Here is a 20,336-nt window from a genome sequence, read left to right as displayed (position 1 = left end):
CATTTTCAGTAGCTGGAAGGACTTCATCTCCAGCTCAAGGGTTCAGCCACACAATACAGACATAGCTGCTACCCCTACCACACAGAAGAGCAGCAATTACAGCTGCCTGAATGATTGCAATGAGAAGTTTAAGTTTGTGACTCCTGCTGCTATGAGTTCCTCCTCAGCAGACACCCAATGATTTTTATACTTTGCATTGATGCTACGACCCCTGAGAGCTGTTTACTAACCCGTGGGAAATGGAGATGAAGTCTCAGCTCAGCTCCTAGAGGAGCCTTCCTCTCACTCAAACCTTTTGTTGGCAGCCCCAGTGGAAAAGGGTCACCAAGAGAATCACATGTTTTCTCAAACCAGGCAGATGATCTCCCCAAATCGCTCTGCTGGGCAAAATAAGAAAGTTTGCAAAATAACTGATCTGTCACAGTTTCTGTGCAGAAATTACAAAAATTGGCTCAAAAGATAGACGTTTCTTGTGGCCATTAAACTCACTGCAAATAACTAAGACAGCATTTTAGACAAAGTACCAAAGCCAGGACAAAGTTTGCAGAGTCAGCAGCGCTTGGCAGTGTGTCAGTATAACACAAGATGGCTCCACTTCCATCGACAAAGAGCTTAGTGCCACTGCAGAGCCCCTCGCATCCACCTGATCGTGCCCATCGACTGAAACCAGACCTTTCAGGCTGTCCCGTGCCAGTCCACTCAGCCCTCAGGGCCAAGGAGCAGAACAATGCTGCAGCCTGCAACAGGCTGGGTTGGGGAGGTAACACAAGCCTGGGAAAAAAATGTGGAAAGGGACGTAACTCCAAGCTACTTTACAGATCAGCAACTGCCTTCAGCAAAAGACTGAAAAATGGGAGACCACAGCCAGCCTTCAGTAGCTGGAAATATTTAAGAGCAGTATAAATATGGCTCCATCTATAACTGAACATTCTTACCATCCTCTTTTGCATTTTTGTTGTTTCCTTCTGGCTTTTCACATTCAAAATGTCCCTCAGAATCAATGCAGACATTTTGTGAAAAAGGCTTGGTTTGAAACCTTGTCTGCACTAGTTCCTATATAAAGTTTCACTGGGGTTTTGCTAGTACAGTCCTGCTGCTAAGTATTGATGTTCTCAGCATAGGCTGGTGGGAGAATGCCTCAGCTGAGGCAGAAAAGGCCAGAAACATCAGCATCAGCCACAACAACAGCAGGTGGAGGGACAGAGGGGTGGGAAAGACCACTAAGTGTCTAGGGAGAATGGAAAACCAGAAGGCTTTAGAGAAAAGATGAAAGGAGAAGGAAATGTAAGAGAGCAGAAAAATTACACACCAACCCTAAACCACCTCGGGAGCAGGAGAGTGATCTGGAGCAGGCACTTGCCCTGGGCACAGGTGGCTCAGTGTAACCTGACAGTCTGAAGGGACTGGAAACACGACTGCAGGTGCACACACAGTGCACATACTTAGAAGTAAAACAGGACTACTTGTCACTGTGAGCATGTTTGTCTGGCAGGGAATATCCATGCAAGGTGATGCAGTGCATTTTGGGGCCCATCAGTACATTTTTAGAAAACACTGAACCCCTTCAGCTGTGTCATGTATGGCTAGATCCAAAACCTTACTTCCTACAGAAGGATCTTCTGGAATACAAGGGTCATTTCAGTGGTATGGTTTCACTGTTCAGGAAACAGAACACCACCATTATACACAGAATGTTCTAAAAAAACCCCAACCCTAGGCTCCTACATTTTTATGTGAGTCTTTTGTCTGATCCACTGCATTTCACAACCTTCACTTCCCTGGCCTTCCTGCTGCTGGTCCTGCTCCTTTCTCACCTGGATGAAGGCCCGCAGGGTGACAGGGGGATGAAATCTGCTCACCCAGAATGTCGGCCCCTCCAGCCACGACAGTGAAACAAACAGGCTGACCAAGCTTCACTATCCATCCAAGGGACAGAGCACTGGACACCCGGCATAGCAAGTACATTTTCGTATGGGGTGACCATGAAGAACAAAAAGGCCTGCCCTGGAACAGCTGCAGTAATGCTTCGAAAAAGCCGAAATGCAAAAGATTCCAATAACAAACATGGAGTCATCTATATCCACAGTGAAAAAAGCATTAAAAAACTGAACAAGACCAGCTCTGTACTATTCTCAGATAAATGTCTGTGTCTGGGAGTGACTGCAAGCACAAGATGAGAAGATCTGGATGGAAAGCTGAATGCTATTTTGGCTCTCCTACGACCCTGCTGGCCATGCGTTCTATGAAGATTCTTTATCAGAACTGTAATTTGGTTACCACTACAACAGTTTCAGGCTTCCCAGCAGCAGCTTGCTGGAGCTGCTGAGGTCAAACATAAATTCCTTGGTTTTTTGAGCTATATGAATGATGATTAAACAACATTGCTAAAGAAGCAAACTGTCAAACTCATTTCATTTATTTCTTAATATCACATCTGTACAATTTTCATACATACAGCAGGAAATGCACATTGGTTACACAATGGCATTTGGCTGCATTTCCAAGTATAATACAGTAAGTGCAACTCCACTTAAAATGTACATTTATACAACTTAAACAAATTAAGGATTGCTACACCACTATCTGTGACAGTATAAAGCCTCATTTATGTTATGTCTCATTACTAAACCACTTCCTGGTTAAATACAAAACATATTCAATCATTTAAAAATGGCCTTTGTGGTACCTGGCCAGCATATAAAATATTTGTTGTTTAAAATTTAACCATTAACTTTTTGTTTTAAAAAATAATCCTCTAAGCCTATTTAAACATTTGCTATTGAACTGTTATCCTGACACTTTGTAGCAGGAACCAAATTTTACTCTCCTTTTGTTTGTTCTTGCTTACCACCAAAAGAAGTTACATTTGCAATGCACTGCAGCTTTATTCAGATACAGCCAGGTGGTTAAACAATTTATCAATTTTGTTCAAAAGGTAAATAACAATTTTCATTAAAGAAAATAAAATTACACTTCAGAGATATTTGTCAAAATTTTAATGGGTAGAGTGCTACCAGCACTTAAAAAAATAAAAGAAAGGAAAAAAAAAGAAAAAAGAAATAAAGAAAATTTATCTTTTAAGAAACACCCGAATATTCTTATAATGGTACTTTTGGAATACATTGGTCCACAGACCACATTCTTGTTACAGCTTACCAAATGAAACCCAAAATTTCTTATTGCCGTCCCTGTAACAGGAATGGTTCAGTTTTAAACCTCCTTTAAAAATATACATTTTACAATCCTTTCACCTCAACAAAGGTGACACTGACAATAAATACACTGGTTTGGTGGGTTTTTTCCTTCACTATGAAAAGTCCACAAACTACCTGTTGTATGCCCTTTCTTTTTTAGATTTCTCCAATGCCTTGTCCATAGTTTTCTCATTTTCTCCTCTACATTTGGGGCAGTACCATTTGCCCTTTGGTTTATGGTTGAGTCCCACACAAGAAAAGTGAAACCATTCAATGGGGCACTCATCATTATCACATCCTATCATTTCTCCATAGGAGACTTGGTTGCACAAGCAGTATGTTGGCTCATTAGGGTCAATAGGAAGGTCAGGGGGAGAAGCTTCCCGCTCTGCTTTAGCCTTGGATCGTTTCTTCTTCTTGGATGTTTTTGCTTTCTTCTCCTTTGGTGTTCCTGAGGTGATGTCATCATGATCATGATTATTTGAGGCATTTTCTCGATTCTCATTATTCCGTTGCCTCCTCGATCTCTTGTTGTTGGGCTTTTCAGCCTGTGCGATTGTCTCATTCTTCGACTTATCCTGGCTGGCTTTCCCGCTGTTTCCAGTGGTGTCATTAGTCTCTTGACAGCTCTCAAACAGTTCCACGTGGCTGTCCACTTGCCTTGTTCTGTTCTCAACGAGCTCCACCATCTGACTGACGATTTGGATCTTCTCGTCCCCCAGTTCCTGACTTCGAATCAAGGCTCTCTGTATGCAGTGCAACATTCTTCTCTTCTGCACAGCATCTGTCTCCCGTTTAAATTTTTCATAGTAATCATCCAGGTCCTTCAGAATCTCTGCAAAGAAGAAATAAAAACTATAAATATTTTTGACAGAGAGAATGGCAAAACAAAACCTCCCATTTTTTCTTTCATACAGGAACAGCTTCTTTTAGCATGCAGCACCGATCAGAGACAGACGCCCTGAAGCTCGTATCTGACAAGCAGCTCATGAGTCCACTGGACTCCTTTTGTTCTAGGTGGTCCCACAGGAATGGAATGCAAATGCTGACTTAGGAGAAAAAAAGTGACTAAATATATATTTTTATATATGTTGACAATACTTCCCTTTGAACTTTTCAATAATTAGAAGGAACTAACTAAACCAATACACATACCATCAAAAGTTCCAAGGTTAACTGCAAAATCAGAGGTGAAATTAATGGACATTTTCTGTATAACAAATTAATGTTTTCAGTCAATGACAGAGTGGGAGAAAGAGTGGGACAGAAAGAAAGCACAAACCAGTGTAGAAGCACGCTGCTGGGTTATTTGACCCAGGAGATGCAGAAGTACCAAATACATGGTCTAAACCCAAAGCTATTTCATCCAATACTGTCGAGCTATTTCTGCTGAAAATATGAGGCCAGGTAAATCCCTGGATTGCAGGATTAGGATGACAATATCCAGGATGTTCAGATTATTTCCCACATATACTTTCCGTAAAATACATGTTGCTATTCTTTAAAACACAAAAATATTATCTTCATTAAATATTTCCTGCAGAGCAGGAGATGAAATTGAAAGATAACATTAAAGACGATAGGCAACAATGGGGAGCAGCTACAGTGTCTCCTTTAAAATATGCTACATCCTGAATTGCACCTCAAGGATTGTTCTAAGCGTTTATAGAAAAACAACAATGCACAAAGTTTCAAGAATGGCTCTGGAAACCTATTTTTAAGAAGATGTTTCTGAGTTTCATTATGATACACAAATCAACTACAGGGCATGGGACACTCAGCACTCCATATTAAGTCCTGAAAAACACACTGAATGTTTTTCCTGCATCTCCTTTCTTCTCTGAATTTTCCTTTTCTCACAGGTTAAAAAACTCCATTGCAGAGAAGCAAAATATATTTTTAAAAAATATATAAAACCTGACCTCAATTAATGTAACAGAAACCAGGATCTCTCATACATGCCATTGGCATTACCAAAACTTTAAAAAAAAAGTAGTTATTTATTATTTATTTATTTATTCATGGGAGAATGTGACACATATGCAAACCAAGAGTTACCCTGTGGTTTAGGTTTTGGCTTTCCTCAGCAGTTTTAAAACATACATGATTTCCAGTGAAGACGTGGAAATATTATGTAAGGTTTGCTTCACATTTTAGAGCTGCAGCTTGTGTTTCACACGTTGGTTAAGCACGACCTGTCAGCTGGTTCTGCAACATAACCCATCTGACCAAATCAGTATTCCGATATGTTACTAACAATTTTAAGCAACTGGCGGGGGTTTTTTTAACCTACAAAAAAAGCCCAAAACAGAACAACAATAAAAAAAATACCAAGAAGAAATCCAAACCCAAGATGCCACCAAAAGATCCTTCAAACATGGAGCAGATTGTACATTCAGGAAGGCTGGAAAAGTAGAGTTAATGATTTCGGTGGCTGAAATGCAGAAGTTTTATGCTTTGGCACTTGAGTGATGTCATCAGCTTAACCCTTCTGAATGTGGTGGGCGGGCACGCTCTCTGCAGACCGGTCTGTCTGAAGACACCGAACGATTGCCGCCCGCAGCCGGGCAAGCCCCGGTTCTGGCATTCCCGCCGGGCAGCGGGAGCATTCCCGGGCAGGCCGCGATCCCGCACGGCACCGCAGAGCCGGGGGTGCTCCCGGTGCCGAGAGCCGCCCCGGGAGGGAGCCGCAGGGCACGGCAGTGCCGGCATTGCTCCGCGCCGCGCCGGCTGCCACGGCGGCAGCGGAAAGCCGCGCTCCCCGCCGCCGGCGTGGCGAGCGCCGCTCAAGCGGAGAGGAGCCGGAGCCTCAGTGCCAGCGCAGCTCCGCAGCCTCTCGGGGCTCGGACACCGCGGGCCGGCGGCGAGCGGGTCCCGAGCGGGTCCCGGCCCCCCCCGCCCCTCTGCGGCGCGCGGGGCCGCCCCGGAGGTGACGGAGCCGCCATTGTTCTCGGGCAGGAAAGCGGGCCGGCCCCGGGAACCCGCGGCGTCCCGAGCGGAGCCGAACGGACCCGAGCGGGGTGACAAACGAGTGATTGACACGGAGCAGCGGCCAATCACGACGGGCGGGAGCGCGCTCGGGCCCGCCCCCTCCGGCCAGTCACGAGCGAGGTGCGGCTGGAGCAGCGGCGCCCCCCCCCCACCCCGGACACGTCAGTCACTCTCCGGACGGCCAAGGTTGCCCCGCCCCCTGCTACGAACCCGACCAATCAGAGCGCGCCGGCCGGGGCCGGCCGAGATATTCAAATCAACCCCACGGAAAAGTTGCTTCTCGAAACGTCACGACGGGGCGGGGGCGCGAGACGGGTCGGCGCGGCGGCGGAGCCAATCCGCGCGGGGAGGCGGGGCAAGGCCGGCCCGTGGGGACGCCCCCGCCCTATCAGCGCCCCCGACGGGCGTGGCCAACCGCGATATGCAAACGAGGACTGTCTATAAAAAGAGCACGGACGCCCCTTCCTAGCACAGCGCGGAGGTGCTCGCTGGACGCAGTTTCATGGGGCGTGATGCCCGCTCTGTCCTTTTCTTCCTTTCCCACCCCCGACAAGCCCCCGCGGGCTCCTGAAGAAGTTTCCCCCGGACCCTTTCCCCGGGAGCTGACGGGCTCTCATGCTGAGCTGCTCGAGGAGCGGCTGAGGCAACGGCAGACAGGGTTCGGTGCCCACCGCCCCTAAGGCCACATGCACGGGGGCGCGGACAGGGAGAGGGGGTCCCCCCTCCCGGCACCCCGGCTGTCAGCGCTACCTGCGGCACAGAATAAAGCGCCCCCCCCCTCCCCCTCCCTTCCCGAGTGGACGCCAGCGACCAAGTGACAAAGCTGCCCCGAGTCCCGCAAACCGGCCTCCCCTTCCTTCCCTCCGCCCGGGGACGGGGACGGCGTGCCCCGAGCGCGGCGAGGGAGGGGGCGCCTCAGCCCAGCCGTAAAGGCGGCCGTGTGTGCCGTCCCCCCCCACTCACGCCGGTCCTGCCCCCTCGGCCCCCCCGCCCAGCGGAGCGGGGCTGTTTCCCCGGGTGAAACGAAACCCACCGAGGAGGCAGCGAAGAAAGCACACCCTGCCCCCCGCTCTCGCCTAACCCCCCTCTCCTCTTCTCCCTCCCTCCTTCCCTCCCTCCTTCACTAGCTGCCTCTCTCCCCTACTACAGCCATAATGAATACTGTACATTCCTAAATGTTGTGCTGTAATCTCTACCCCCTCTATCCACCCAGCACTTTCCTCCGTACCCCCAAACCCCTCCACCTCAGCCCCACGGCCAGGGACGGCCCCCCTTTGTGCACCGCACACCCCACTGCCCTGCCCCCGCCTTCTTGGCCAGCAATTTACACAGAAAAGCAGAGTCCTTGCTTAATAAGAAAAGCCGGAGACCTTTTGTTCCGCCCCATGACAAGAGCTAACGCTGCAGATCAGTCCCTCTCTCTCCTCGGATCTTTCCTCCCGGCTTTCTTCCTCCTTTTACCTCTCAAAAATAAAGCTACCATCCCTGTGGGGTGCAGAGGGGCAAACGGAGCCGAGGCTCAGCTCTAAAGAAAAGAAAGGCAAAGACACCATTCCCCCCTGAGCCCCGAACCACACACACGGACACACACATATATAGAAAACACTTACCTTGATATTTGGCGTCAATTTCCCTCATCAAGGAGACATTTCTCTGCAGATCGAAGGGCATAGACTCGATGGAGTCCAGATAATCCTCCACATAGTTCACTAGGTGAAGCTGGTCTCCGTTTGCAGGACTCAACATTTTCATCCGGCAAAGAAACAAAAATCCTTCCCCACGCCTCTCCGTGCGAGAGCAAGTGCTGCTCCCTTCAAAGACGGTAACCCCGATGAAGGTCTCACTCCCTGCCCACCTCTCTCGGTAGCTCCCCCCGAAAAATCCGAGGGAAGCTACATCTGACTCCTCTTGTGTGAAAAAGAGGGAGAGAGAGACACACACACACACACCCTCCGCTAGTCCCCTACAGCCAGCAGCAGCTGATTGAATGGCTGTCGTTGTGGGTAATTCACGAAGGAGGTGGTAAGAACAATCAGAGGGATTTGTGTGTGTGTGTGTGTGGGGAGGGGAGGGGGGGAGGAGGAGGAGGAGAAAGGAGGGGGGCTTAAACCAGCTCCTCCGAAACAATCTGGAAACAAAATGTGCTCTGCAAAGTGTCTGTCAGAGGCAGCGGCAGCCCCTCTGCCTGCGCCAGCGCCGCTCTGCTCCGCTTCTCCTCCGCTCCCCCCTTCCCCGCTCTCCTCCTCACCGCCGCCGCCGCCGCCGCTCCCCGGCGATATCAACGCAGCCTCCTCGCTCCCATACGCCGCGCTAGATCCAACGTGGAAAACCCAAATACCAGTTTCAAACACTTGGGAAACATTCGGCCCCGCCAGCCAGGGCGCATGCGCTCTCTCCCAGCGCTGTGTACACACACACACACACACTCTCTCTCTCTCACACACTCACCGCACACACTCAATCCCTTCCCCCGCCCGGAACCTCCGCATATCCACCGTCCCGCCTCCCTTACTCACGTTTGGAGAGGGAGGGAAGGCGGCGGGGATGCGGGCCGAGCCAGGGGGCGGGCGGTGCAGGGCCGGCGTGGGCGTGGGGTGAAGGAAGCCCCGGGGAAGGCGGAGGCTCCGGTGAAGTTGTGCGGAGGCTGCGAGGCGAGCGGCCCGCGGGGAGGCTGGGGGAACGCGGGGGCAAGTGAATGCTTTTGCGGTAGGGTACCGGGACTTTGCAGGAGTCTCGCCTCCTGCCAGCTCGCCCCGGGATGGAGCGGCTCCGAAGCCCTTCCTAGGAGAGGGGAACACTGAGAACCATGCAACGCCACCCCGCGCTGCGGGCAGGGCTGTGCCCGGCGCGGCGCCGGACGCCGAGGGGAAACGGGGAGCGTTCCGTCCCTCCCTCCTCAGCGGGCACCCGCATCCATCACCCCGCGGCGCCTGACAGCCGCCCCAGCCAATCACCGCGCCCCTCGCGTCCCGCCCCGCGGCGCCCTCGGCCAATCCCCGCCGTGGCACCGCTGCCCGGGATACCGCGCGCCGCGGCAGAGGGGGCGGTAACGCCCGAGGGGAGGGGGCGGGCCTGCGCACGCGCGATTCCTCTGGCGACCGGGAGAAAATGGAGCCGTCAGGGACGCAGCGGGACTACGTTTCCCAGCGGTCCCCGGGCGGTTGCGCATGCGCGAGGCATGTCTGGCTGGAGGGCGGGAGGGGAGGAAAAGGGAAGGAGGGGACAGTGCCCGAGCGGGCGAGCTTGCTACGGCTGCCTTATCCCGCGCGGTGGCGAGGGAAGGGTCACCGGGGGACGCCGCCGGGGGCTGCGTTGTACAGGAGAGCGGCGGCGGAACGCGCCCGCTCCGCATGGTTGCCGGCAGGGAAGAGCAAAGGGGAGCCCGGGTACAGCCCGGTGCCGCCCGCTCTCTCCCCGCCACAGTGTCCCGGCGCCGTGCGAGGGAGCCCCGCTGCGGTCAGCGTCGCCTTTGTGTCCCGGAGCCGCTGCCGTGTCCCGGAGCCTGCAGGCTCTGCCCGGATCGGGGAGCCCGGAGCGGGGAAGGCGGGGCTGGCGAGACCTGCCCCCGCTCTGCTGGAGCAAAACAACGCGCGCTTTCTGCTCCTGTTTTTTTTAGCAGACGTCACCGGCAATCCCCTAATTTAGGGGAGACTGAGTCATGGCTTGCGAGCGGCCGGAGCCGGCGGTGCAGGCGCTGCTCGCTGAGGCGCTGGCCGCGGGAGCGGCGGCCTGGCCGGGCTCCCTCAGCTCTGCCCGCTGAGCGCTGCCGCCGCTGCCATCGGCCCGCAGGGTGCGGGGGGAAACCCGCAGCTGTTCTGCTGTACTGCCAGGAGCCTCCCTGCCACCCTCCAGTGGGAGACAGGCACCCAAATGCTTTCTGAGGAGCGGAGACGGTACCACAGACCAAACCTTTTGAAGTGATACCGACCCGCTGTTTCGGGCAGATGTCAGAGGGCACTTCCTTGTTTTCTGGAGATCCCTGTAAGTTCTCCCGTTATTTTCTTCCTCTCATTTTCTGTTTCCAGTAGTTGCTGTTAAAAAAAAAAAAAAAGTTGCTGAAGTAAATAAATAAAACCCACATACACAAGGTCTCAGGTTTTTAATATAAAAGCGCCACGGCATCCAGGCATTGCTCCAAGCCAGTGTTTCTGGACCTGTGTGCTTTGCTTTACTGTGGCATAGAGTTGTCTAATGGCTGCACTAGCCTGGGAATAGGTATTCCTATTCCAATTCTAGATTGTTGGCACCTATCTGGTAGTTAAAGCCTTCCTGCCTTCAAGAAGGTGAGCCACTCTCAGCAATTAAAGGTAGTTAACAGTCCCCTGGGTAGTGTAGGAATCCAAGCCAATAATTATGACTCAGTAGAGGCAATACATCTGAAAAGAATACAGATGAGTCCTAAAAAGAGTCATTCTTGCAAAAAAGGTAATCATCATTCTAGACACACACAAGTAATTACACATATGAATAAAAAAATGATTTTGTAAAAGTACCTGCTAATTTACTAAACAGGAACTTTTGTCCCTCCTCTTAGTAGACAAGAAAAAAAATTAGGAAGGGAAACACTGAAGTGTCATGGTAGCTTGCTAAGTTGCAGCAATACTATCTTTCAACAAAAGTATTGATAGTTCAGATGTGCTGAGTTTAAAGAGCTTGTTATCCTCTGGCTTTTAAAAGTGCTGTCTACTAGATCCTCCTCTCTTAGCTTCTTGTATGTTACTAGAAGAAGAGTGACAGATAAAACCATCATGGGACTTTGCACAAATCCTTGGGACAGGAAGGGACTGAGCTCAGTGATGATGCTCAGTGCTTTGTATAGTGCTGTAATCAAATATATACCTGTACCCAGAAATATCAATTCTCTGCACCCCGCTCTAAGCTCAGCAGCAGGTCAGCCGTTGTTTTAGGAAGTTGGGTGGGGGGGACAGAAGGATAAAGTCAGGTGTATGAGTACATCTCTAGCATGGAAAGTTTTTGAAGATATGGAGGTGGTGCCCACTGCCCATCTCTGCTTTTCCTCCTTCTCCTCTGCTTTCTTCTTATTTTGGCCTCTTGCCTCTGAACTGAAATAGGTGAGAGATGGGAGATTTTGAATAGAATTTCAGACATTCTTTTCATATTAGGGGCTCATTTCTTACTCTGGAGAAGGATTCTCAGGAAGTTAATGTCATGTATCAAAGAAGGAAGAGACTCCTGGGGTTAATTTTCTTCCTATTTCCTATATTTGACAGAAGACCAAAGAAATCTCTCTCCACCTTGGGCTCCCAAGCCTCTTTCCTCTGTTTATAAAAAATCTTTCCTATTTAGAACCCCAAATATCTGAGGTTTTCAGAAGTTTCTTGAAGCTGTTGCCTTACTACAGATCTAAACTCACAGCAATTGTGATCAACTAGCAGATCAACAACTTGCACAACTACCGTGTCATATACATACCATGTGTGTATATACAAAATACACTTCATATAATAGGAATGTTTTAGTAATTATAGTTGTTCCAGTCATAATGGTTATCCCAGCTAATCAGCACAAAGTTCAGAACACTTGATATGAGGAACATAAAATCCCAAACCTCCAAGCGTTCACAAACGCACGCATTACGTAGCTGGTACAAGGAATTCTGGCTGCCTCCTTTCTCCTTCCCTGGCTTAGCTGAATATTGCTATATGAAATCCTATGTAATCATTACAGCTGTGTCTCTGTTTATTAGAAAAGATAGTGTCTTCTGATAATTTGTCATTATACTTTATAGTCAGACGAATCAGATGGGTTTATTCCTGCTAATGAATTGCTGTTTCCGCACCATTTAATGGCTTAATCCCTCTTCTATAGTTACATATGCTTGGAGGGTTTTTTCCTTGCTTGTTTGTCTGTTTATTCTTTATGAGGCTAAATTCATGCTTACGTGGATGATGGTAATAGAATTTTACAAGCCTGTTAATTTTGCTTGTGGTTGTAAGTTTTGAAACAAAAGTAGAAACAATTAACATGCAAGATGAGCAGAGCTGAGGTTTGCAAGTGTGAAGACCAGCAGAGTCATGGCTCACCCTCTCATGCAATATGCATTGGCTGTGCCCTGGACAGTACACACTGTTTACAGATATTTAGGCCAGAAATACCCGTTCATGTCACCAAATAATGTTGGATGAATAGATTCTAAAATCTGGAAAACTAATCTAGTTGTGTTTGTCCTTTTGCTGCTTCCCAGTAAAGGCTCAAGAATTTAATGAACTTTCCAAATGCCTACCTAACATTGGCCTGCTGTTTTAAACTTCTGTCTTTTTTTATCAGGTATTTCATATCTCCTCCTCTGCTTGCCCCAAGGCATTTGCACTCACTGCCTCTTCTCACACCTGCTTCCTGGCTACTGCCTTCTCTTTTTGCACCTGCTGCACTGGTGCACTTCCAAAGCATAGTGGGCTTAAACAGCATTACACTGGTATTAAAGGTCAGCAAAAAATTTTGACTGGAAAAGTAAATGTGCATTGCAGTAGAAGGCCAAGGAAAATACATAGGAGTTGTCCCAGAATGTCAATAGAATGAACACAGATCAAGGACAACATATTCCATGAGCTTTGCATTCCCTTAATGAATTCAAGAGAGATACACCTCAGCAGCTGGAAACCACTGACAAAGACACCAGTCTGAACCCTGACTGAATTCATACCAACCCTCAGACCTGTGGTTAGCTGTGGTGCAGGACCCAAACACTTCCAATGAAAACCAGGCAATGTATCTCAGAGCAGTTGGTGGGTAGGTTTTCTGAACAGTAGTAGGTTATGCTAAGAGCTAATAGACTTCTGGTAAGAGCAAGAAAGTTTAATTGGTTATATATGTCCACCACTAATAATTTTTCTTTTGCAGTGTTATTCCCTGTCCCCAGAATTACTCTTTTCAAATAGGTTTCTCAAGATGATTTCTCTTTTATATAACATACTCTTTCTTTGTGAATGTTTGGTGGAATGGCCACTCAACATTTACAATATTTCTGAGCCAAGCATTTGTAACAAGATTGAGTCAATTTTTAGTCTCCCTTTAAAAATCAAACAAGATTCTGAAACAAACCATTAGGCACCTACATTTTTTAAAAATAAAAAGACTAGAAAAGTTAAGTCAAATGTGTCTGTAATTACAGATTACTACAGAGCACCAGCAGGAATTCAGTCCACTGCAGTGGATTTAGCTCATCTTTGCTTCTGGTTTGTAATTTGTCTTTATAACCTTTGCCCCCATATTTTCTCCGGTTCAGCTTCCTTGCCAGGTTTCTGAACTATAACTTGATGAGAAGGGGCACAGATAATGGAAACATGCTCTTGCTAACACAGCAAATGTAGCCTTTTTCATCTGCCAACAATTCTAAGATGGTGTGGTTGAATTTTAGAAGAAAAAGTACATCACCTTTAGCAGTAGGGGGGAAACTGTAAAAAATTACAAAGTATGTGTCTCCTAATAATACATGGAAATAGAAAATTGTTTTTTAGCTTTATTCATGTATGATACAAAACATGCTCTGGGATCTTACATCTGGGGGCAAATCTTATAGGTATTCCTGGGACTGGAAAATACAGAAGCCAGGTGAGCCAAAATCCCCAAAGATCCTCCCTGCTCACCACAGAAATGTTGCCAGCACTGCTGGTGGACAGCACACAGAGCTGTGCTTCTAACAGACTTCCTTCTTGATCAATGATGGAGGGCAAACGTTGCCTTCTTACACATGTAGATAAAGGAACAGAAAACATAGAGATCCCTTCTAAGGTGTTCATGAGTCACCCTTCTACCTTTGAGCTTCAGTTTTTAATTTAAAGGAAGTTTTAGCCTTGATGACTCTTAAGAAAAACATGAGAACATGACCTGACAATATTAAATACATGTGTCCCCTTGAAACAAGAGTTTACCTGAAGCTCAGGCAGACATGCTGCAGTGGGATTGTGACTAAGAGCTGTACTGCTCTGCAGATCACATTTCCTCCTGGCTATTCAGCTAGTGCTGAAGCAACAGGAGTACAGCAGGCCCAGGCCTGGCACTGATCATGTGTACTTTGGCTCCAACTGCTTGAAACCTCCAAAGGCATCCTCTACTCCAGGTGGAAGCAAAGGTCTCCTGATGGCATAAAATCTGCTGCTGCTGTTCTGCCTTTCTGGTAGATGACTGTTGTGCCCATGTCCCAGAGCAGGAGTAAGGGTACAAGTATAGGTGGCATAAAGTGGAGGTATGCTTACAGACCTATTGATTCTGAGAATGCTGGTATTTTTAATATGAATAATTTATGGTTTTTATCCACCAGGATTAGTTTTGCTTTTATTTGAAGTTAGGTTCTTTTTGCACTTTGGTGTTTGAAGAACACTTTCCACCATTCCACTAGATGTATTCTTTTGCATTAAATCTCAAGCACGAATGATGTTAGCTGTTTATTTCAGGCATTTAATAATTGTGGCTTTTCCCACCATCAGAAAATAACATTTTACAGCAGGACATAGAGGTTTTGGGACTAAATGCTAAAAGCCAGTCTGGCTAGCACGGACTCTAAGCCTTCTGAAACCAATGGGAAAGAAAAGGCTCTTGCATTCTTCTGATCTGTTGGCAGTTTCATCCATGATAGCTAAACCTGGAATTAAGCCTAAAGAACATCCATTGTTACTTGTATTGATTTGAACTCTCTCAAAGTGCTTGGAACCATACAGAACAAAGAAGACAACAGAGTTAATGACAACTCTTAACTAGATGTGTGTTGAACAGCAAGACATCAAAACCAGCTCATTATGGAAGCTGAAATAATTGGCTTGTGAAGCTTCCTGAGAAACATACAAAGCAAACATTTACAAAGGTTATTGGATGGTATCCTGAATTTCATCCTAGGTAGTCTTAAATTAAGAAGCCCATAAAATAGGTTTCTTATTTGATCAAAAAGTTAAGATTGTTAAATGACAAATTCTATGGAAAGTACCTATTAAAATAAAAAGGAAACATTTGCCACTGGTAGGTCTTTATATCTGATACGCTCTAAAATTAAGTAAGGTGTAGACAGACATCAAGTATTATGTAAAAGCAGTAATTTTAAATGATCTTATTACTTATGAGGAAAATCTATTAAAGTCATCCCTGGCAGATAGAAGAGGAAACAATACAAACACTTGTGTGAGACAGCTCACCACAGGCAGACCTGCAGCATCCAGTCCAGAAAAGCTGTGAGCTTTGCCTTCCTCCCAAAGACCAGCAAGGTGCCTTAGCAGGTGACACAGTGGTCTGAGAGACCTGAAAAGGCTCTGCCCTGAACAGCCTGTTTAGAGGATTGGCTGGAAGACAGTCAGGAGCAGGACAGACAACGTGCTGGCACTGGCAGCTCACTCACTCTCCTTGTACAAGAGCAAGGGTGGCCATAATTGGAGCTCACAGGCCTTGAGTTCAACACATGCCAAGAGGGTGCTTCCTAAAGATGCCACTAGACCTGCAGTACTCCTTGGCAAAGCCTGGAATTGATGTGGGTTCACAGAGAATGAGGAAATGGTATAGCAATCTAATGAGGATGGGTACAAAACCTTGGGGGCGTGTAATGGTATAGCAATCTATGAGGATGGGTACAAAACCTTGGGGGCGTGAGGCAAAAAAAAACCCCCACAGATATTCAGCTGAGGATGCCATCTGGTTGGAAGCTGGAAAAATATCTGGGAAAATATTCACAGAATCACAGAAAGGCTTGGGTTGGAAGGGACCTTAAGGATAATCCAGTTTCAACCCCTTTGTCATGAGCAGAGACACCTTTCACTTAGACCAGGTTGCTCAGAGCCCCATCCAACCTGGCCTTGAACACTTCCAGGGATCGGGCACCCACAGCTTCTCTGAGCAACCTGTTCCAAAACCTCCCTGCCCTGCGAGTAAAGAATTTCTTCCTAACATCTATCTCAATCTCTCCTGAGTTCAAAACTGTTCCCCCCTTGTCCTATCACTATCTGTACAAGTAAAGAGTCACTCTCCCCTTTTTCTGTAAGTCCTCTTTAGGTACTGGAAGGTGCTGTAAGGTCTCCCTGGAGCCTTCTCCAGGCTGAACAGCCCCAACTCTCTCAGCTTGTCTTCAGAGCATACCTGTTCCACCCCTCTGATCATCTTTGTGGTTATAATCTTGTGCAATTCTCACTTGTTTCCTTGGTACCTGCTCATAGTCACTTTTGGAAACAAGGTACCCATTCAAAAATACTTTTGGTACCCTTGTGTCTGTTCCATTACACTATTATTCATTCTAGTTGAGTAGCCGTGGTTCAAGGTACTGCAGCCAGTTAAGCTCCATTTCCTCGATAAGCTCTGAAAGAGAGAAAGAAAAATCCCCAGTGAGGAAGCAGACCGTGACAGTCAGCTGGGCTAAGGGCCAGGGTACCTCACCAGGTACTCGGCAGCACTTGCTCTCATTTTTGAAAATGTCTAGGTCAGGTAACACTTTATACAAATATGTGGGAGTCTGTACAAGAGGGGGGGCACATTAAGTATTTTCTGAGACTCCGTTTTATTAAGTCCAGTTTGGGAATGTCACACCATGTTTTATTTTCATGAGCTAACAGGCTGCCAGCCGTTCTCTGACCTGAAAGGCAATGCAAAAATAGATCCACTCCTAAAGCGACCGAATTGACTTGACACAGTGGAGACCATTACGCTGACTTAGTCACACATTTCCCACAAACATCTTTCTTAAAAACCTCCTAAGAAGAAGCCGCGCTGGGGTTATTCCGAAGCACAAGGCTAGGTACGCGCCGTGCCAGCGGGACCCGGCCGGCCCAAGCCCCGCACGGCGGGCTCTCCGCAGCAGCGCTCCGCAAAAGGAGCCGAGAGCCGCCGGAGCAGCCCGGCGCCGGCCCGGCGGGGGGCGGTGGGCGCGGCGGTGCTCGGGCGCTGCGCGGCGGCGGCAGTGGGCGCCTCCGGCGGGGCGCGACAGCGGGATCGTGGCGTACAACAGCCGGAGCCAGAGCAAGGAGCCGCTCGTGCTGGCCACGGAAGGAGTGGCGACCTGGTAGCGCCTTGCGGCGCGGCGGGCGGGCGTGGGGGTGGCGGCGGTGACAGGAGTGTCCGCAGACAGCTCCGGTGTCCCGTTCTGGGCTCCAGTGCACGACAGACATGGAGCTACTGGAAAAGGTCTAGCGAAGGGTCACAAAGGTGATTAAGGGACCGGAGCGCCTCTCTTGAGAGGAGAGACTGCAGGAGCTGGGCCTGTTTAGTCTAGAGGAGCAAAGACTGAGAGGGAATCTCATCAACACACATAAATATATCGAAGATGAGTGTCAAGAGGATGATGCCAGGCTCCATTCAGCAGTGCCTGGTGACAGGATGAGGAGCAGTGGCCTTAAACTAAAATATAAGAAGTTTCACCTCAACATGGGAAAGAACTTCTTTGTGTTGAGGGTGGCAGAGCACTGGGACAGGCTGTCCGGGTGGCTCATGGAGACTCCCTCTCTGCAGACATTCCAAACCTACCTGGACACAGTCCTGTGTCACCTGCAGTAGGTTACCCTGCCTCTACAGGGGTTTGGACTGGGTGATCTTCCAACCCTAGCAATTCTGTGATTCTGTTTGCCTCTCCTCTCTGCAGGTACAGCTGTGGGCCGACAGTGTACGACCATGCACACCTCGGGCACGCCTGGTGAGTGTGGATTGCAGCAGGGGGGCATCCAGGCAGACATGCGGTGCTGGACTTCTCCATGCCAGTGGTGCCGGGGGATCCAGGCAGATACACAGTGCTGGACATCCCCACGCTGCAGTGTGTGTCCTGCTGACAGAGCTGTGACTGGTGACACAAGGCCTGGCCCTTCACCTCCTGTGCTGTGCAAAGGGCAAAAGTCTGTTTGTTATGTATTTTTTTCCTCTTGGGCTGGGGTAGTCCGTAACGGGGCTGTTGGTTCTGCTGCCTGGCTGAGGCAGAGACAGTGCGTGTCTGTGTCTTGGGAAGAAGCATTAGGAATATGTGCAGTTTGTTTGGGTAGGGTGAGTTGTTAGTTGTTTCACATTGTATCACCATAGTGTGAACTCTCACGTGGAGGAGTCCTGATCCTGGAGCAGAGCCTCTCAGCTGTGCAAAAAGATAGCTTCACCTCAGGTTAGGTCGGGCACTGTGTTGGCACCAAGAAAAAGCCGTGCAGGGTTGGCTAATGGAAAGGTACTTTCAAGGTTCATAGATGAACACATCGCATCTTAAATCTCAGAAAGTCCAGGTAGCTTAAAGGCCTTTTTGCAGAGTAACACTGCAGTGGCTTACTTTGTTTAAAAATAAAAAAAAGCCAATCCAGAACAGCACAGGTTTTTCTCTGTAGTTCATTAGGATTGTTAGAACAATAAGCTAGCTTCGTTATAAGTAACTTTGAAAAAGTACTTTAAACACACCAGAAGAGGTTGCTGGCACTTGTTTCAGAACAACACACCTGATGAGTAGACATGCAGGGTGTCTGCTATTCCTGTGAAACTGAGGGGAGTTGCAGAGGCTCAAACTGCTCTTAAGGTTCTATCTCTGCATTCTTAAAGAGCAAGTTGTGGTGGGCTCTTTGGAAGAACAGGGGTTTATCAGATAATTGCCATCTGTATGAAGATCAGACATTGTGCATTTCAGTAACTGAATAATTCCCATTCAGTGTAAGGGATTTCACAGCTTCTCATTTTGTCTCAACTTCATTCAGAAACTTGTATTGAATCTTGCTCATGCTGAACTGAGCCATCACAGTAACTGCATAACTGCTGCTTTGTTCTGTAAAAAGGAAGACTTAAAATACCAATTATGTGAAAGTACTGTTGCCAGTGCTAATGTTAATGCTACTGTACTGTTAATGCTACTGTACTGTACTGTTGTGTATATGTTGTGGTGTCTTTTTCCTCCCTGCTTTTGTCAAGTCTCAGCAGAAAACTGACCTAGCTTTTTACTGGTGACCTAAAAATCAAGAACATGATATCTTGGACTTGTTGTTTGCACTAAGTATTTTCAGGGGAACTTTTTATTTGAAAGTCATAGTAATTTGTGTATTTAAATCAGCTCTTTGTGATGCAGGCTCCATTACAGTTTACATTGAAATAATTACAATTTAAAATCATCATTTGAAAGTGACTGTGTAAAAAAGATGTTTATAAGTTTCTTGTCTTTATCCCTCAGTTGAGGTTCTCTGGTGTGGTAGGGCCTGTCTTCCCTAGCATGGTGTAATAGGGAAGGGAATGGCAGAGGTGCTTCTGTCCTAAGGGGTATATTTGATCTAGACCACAATGTTTTATAGACCCTTTGGTCTTGCAGCTCTCTGTGGCTTTTAAATGTCTGGGTTTTTTTTCAGTGGTTCTCTTGCCCTCAGACTTTCTTGATTAAAAGAGGGAGTAGAAAGGCCTTGCTTACATTTGCCTGGTTTTTACCCACCTTTCTTACCCATGTCTAAACTAGCAATTTCAAGCTTTCCCACTGTGGAGGTTTGCCATGTCACCCGGGTCTGACCTCTTCACGTGCTAATTTAAGAAAGAATGGTTAGTGCTGAATATTGCCTTTGGTGTATCATGCAGATACACCAGGTATAATTCTCTCCTTTAGCACCTCTTTAAGCACCTTCACGTGTTGTTCCTGCTGCATGACAAGGTGTCTGCACGGAAGACCTTTTGCTCTCTTTTCTCATCAGTTAAACCCTTCATCGTGGGAGGAGTTGGCTGTTCCTTTCCAGTATCTCTGGTCTTACACATGTCAGTGTTGACATTGTGTTGCTCAGCTGATTTGTTCAGGATAGTGGAGCACTCTTGGTTCTATTTATTTCTTTATTTTTAAAAATGGTATCTTTTTTTTTCCCAGTAGCTAGGTCCAGCCATAGAACAGCTGAAATTTATGCTGCTGTTGGGGGCCAGGAGAGGCACTGGGAAATAGCATGAAGTCAAATGGAATGGTGGCTGTTGCTACTCTGCTGCTCTTGTTAAATACCATCATTTTGTTGTACTTCTGCCACATGTTCTCTTCTTACTAGAATGCCCTTTTTTCCCCTCTGTCTTGTACTTGACTTGTGTCAAATACAACAAATGGAGCAGGTAATAAAGCAGAAATGGATAATGGAAATGAGTTTGAGATCCTTGAGGAGAATTTGGAAATAATGGCATTATTTTTCTCCTGTCCTCTTTCCATTCCACAAGCAGTTCTTATTTCTCTAAATAATTTAACATTCT

At 47.6% G+C, this 20,336-nt stretch overlaps 2 protein-coding genes across 6 annotated transcripts in view; one reads left to right on the top strand and one right to left on the bottom strand.

Moving 5' to 3' along the window:
- Nucleotides 1-2,394: 2,394 nt before the first annotated feature.
- ING1 (inhibitor of growth family member 1) lies at nucleotides 2,395-8,809 on the bottom strand. 3 transcript variants are annotated; one of them, XM_039714126.1, is made up of 2 exons: nucleotides 8,702-8,809; nucleotides 2,395-4,029 (listed from the first exon to the last, which is right to left on the bottom strand). In XM_039714126.1, exon 2 carries the CDS (start codon nucleotides 3,956-3,958, stop codon nucleotides 3,326-3,328), a length of 633 nt encoding a protein of 210 aa, XP_039570060.1. In that variant the 5' UTR covers nucleotides 3,959-4,029; nucleotides 8,702-8,809; the 3' UTR covers nucleotides 2,395-3,325. The 3 variants fall into 3 exon arrangements, with proteins under 3 accessions (XP_039570060.1, XP_039570058.1, XP_039570059.1); XM_039714124.1 differs by lacking the exon at nucleotides 8,702-8,809 and adding an exon at nucleotides 7,796-8,106; XM_039714125.1 differs by lacking the exon at nucleotides 8,702-8,809 and adding an exon at nucleotides 4,110-5,962.
- Nucleotides 8,810-9,857: 1,048 nt separating this feature from the next.
- Nucleotides 9,858-20,336, top strand: part of CARS2 (cysteinyl-tRNA synthetase 2, mitochondrial) — a 42,713-nt gene continuing 32,234 nt past the window's right edge. For 2 of the 3 annotated variants that reach the window (XM_039714122.1, XM_039714120.1), the window contains exons 1-2: nucleotides 9,858-10,166; nucleotides 17,755-17,805. The gene's annotated coding sequence lies outside the window, so the exon portion shown is untranslated. Of the gene's footprint in view, nucleotides 10,167-17,100; nucleotides 17,179-17,754; nucleotides 17,806-20,336 lie in introns of those variants that run through there. The other variant, XM_039714121.1, reaches the window with a different exon arrangement.

Source organism: Passer montanus, unplaced genomic scaffold (genome assembly GCF_014805655.1).
Source record: "Passer montanus isolate IOZ18808 unplaced genomic scaffold, ASM1480565v1 scaffold3, whole genome shotgun sequence".
NCBI classification, from domain to species: Eukaryota; Metazoa; Chordata; class Aves; order Passeriformes; family Passeridae; genus Passer; species Passer montanus.
Note: the sequence above shows the minus strand (reverse complement) of the source record. Positions and strands in the feature narration are given on the sequence as shown.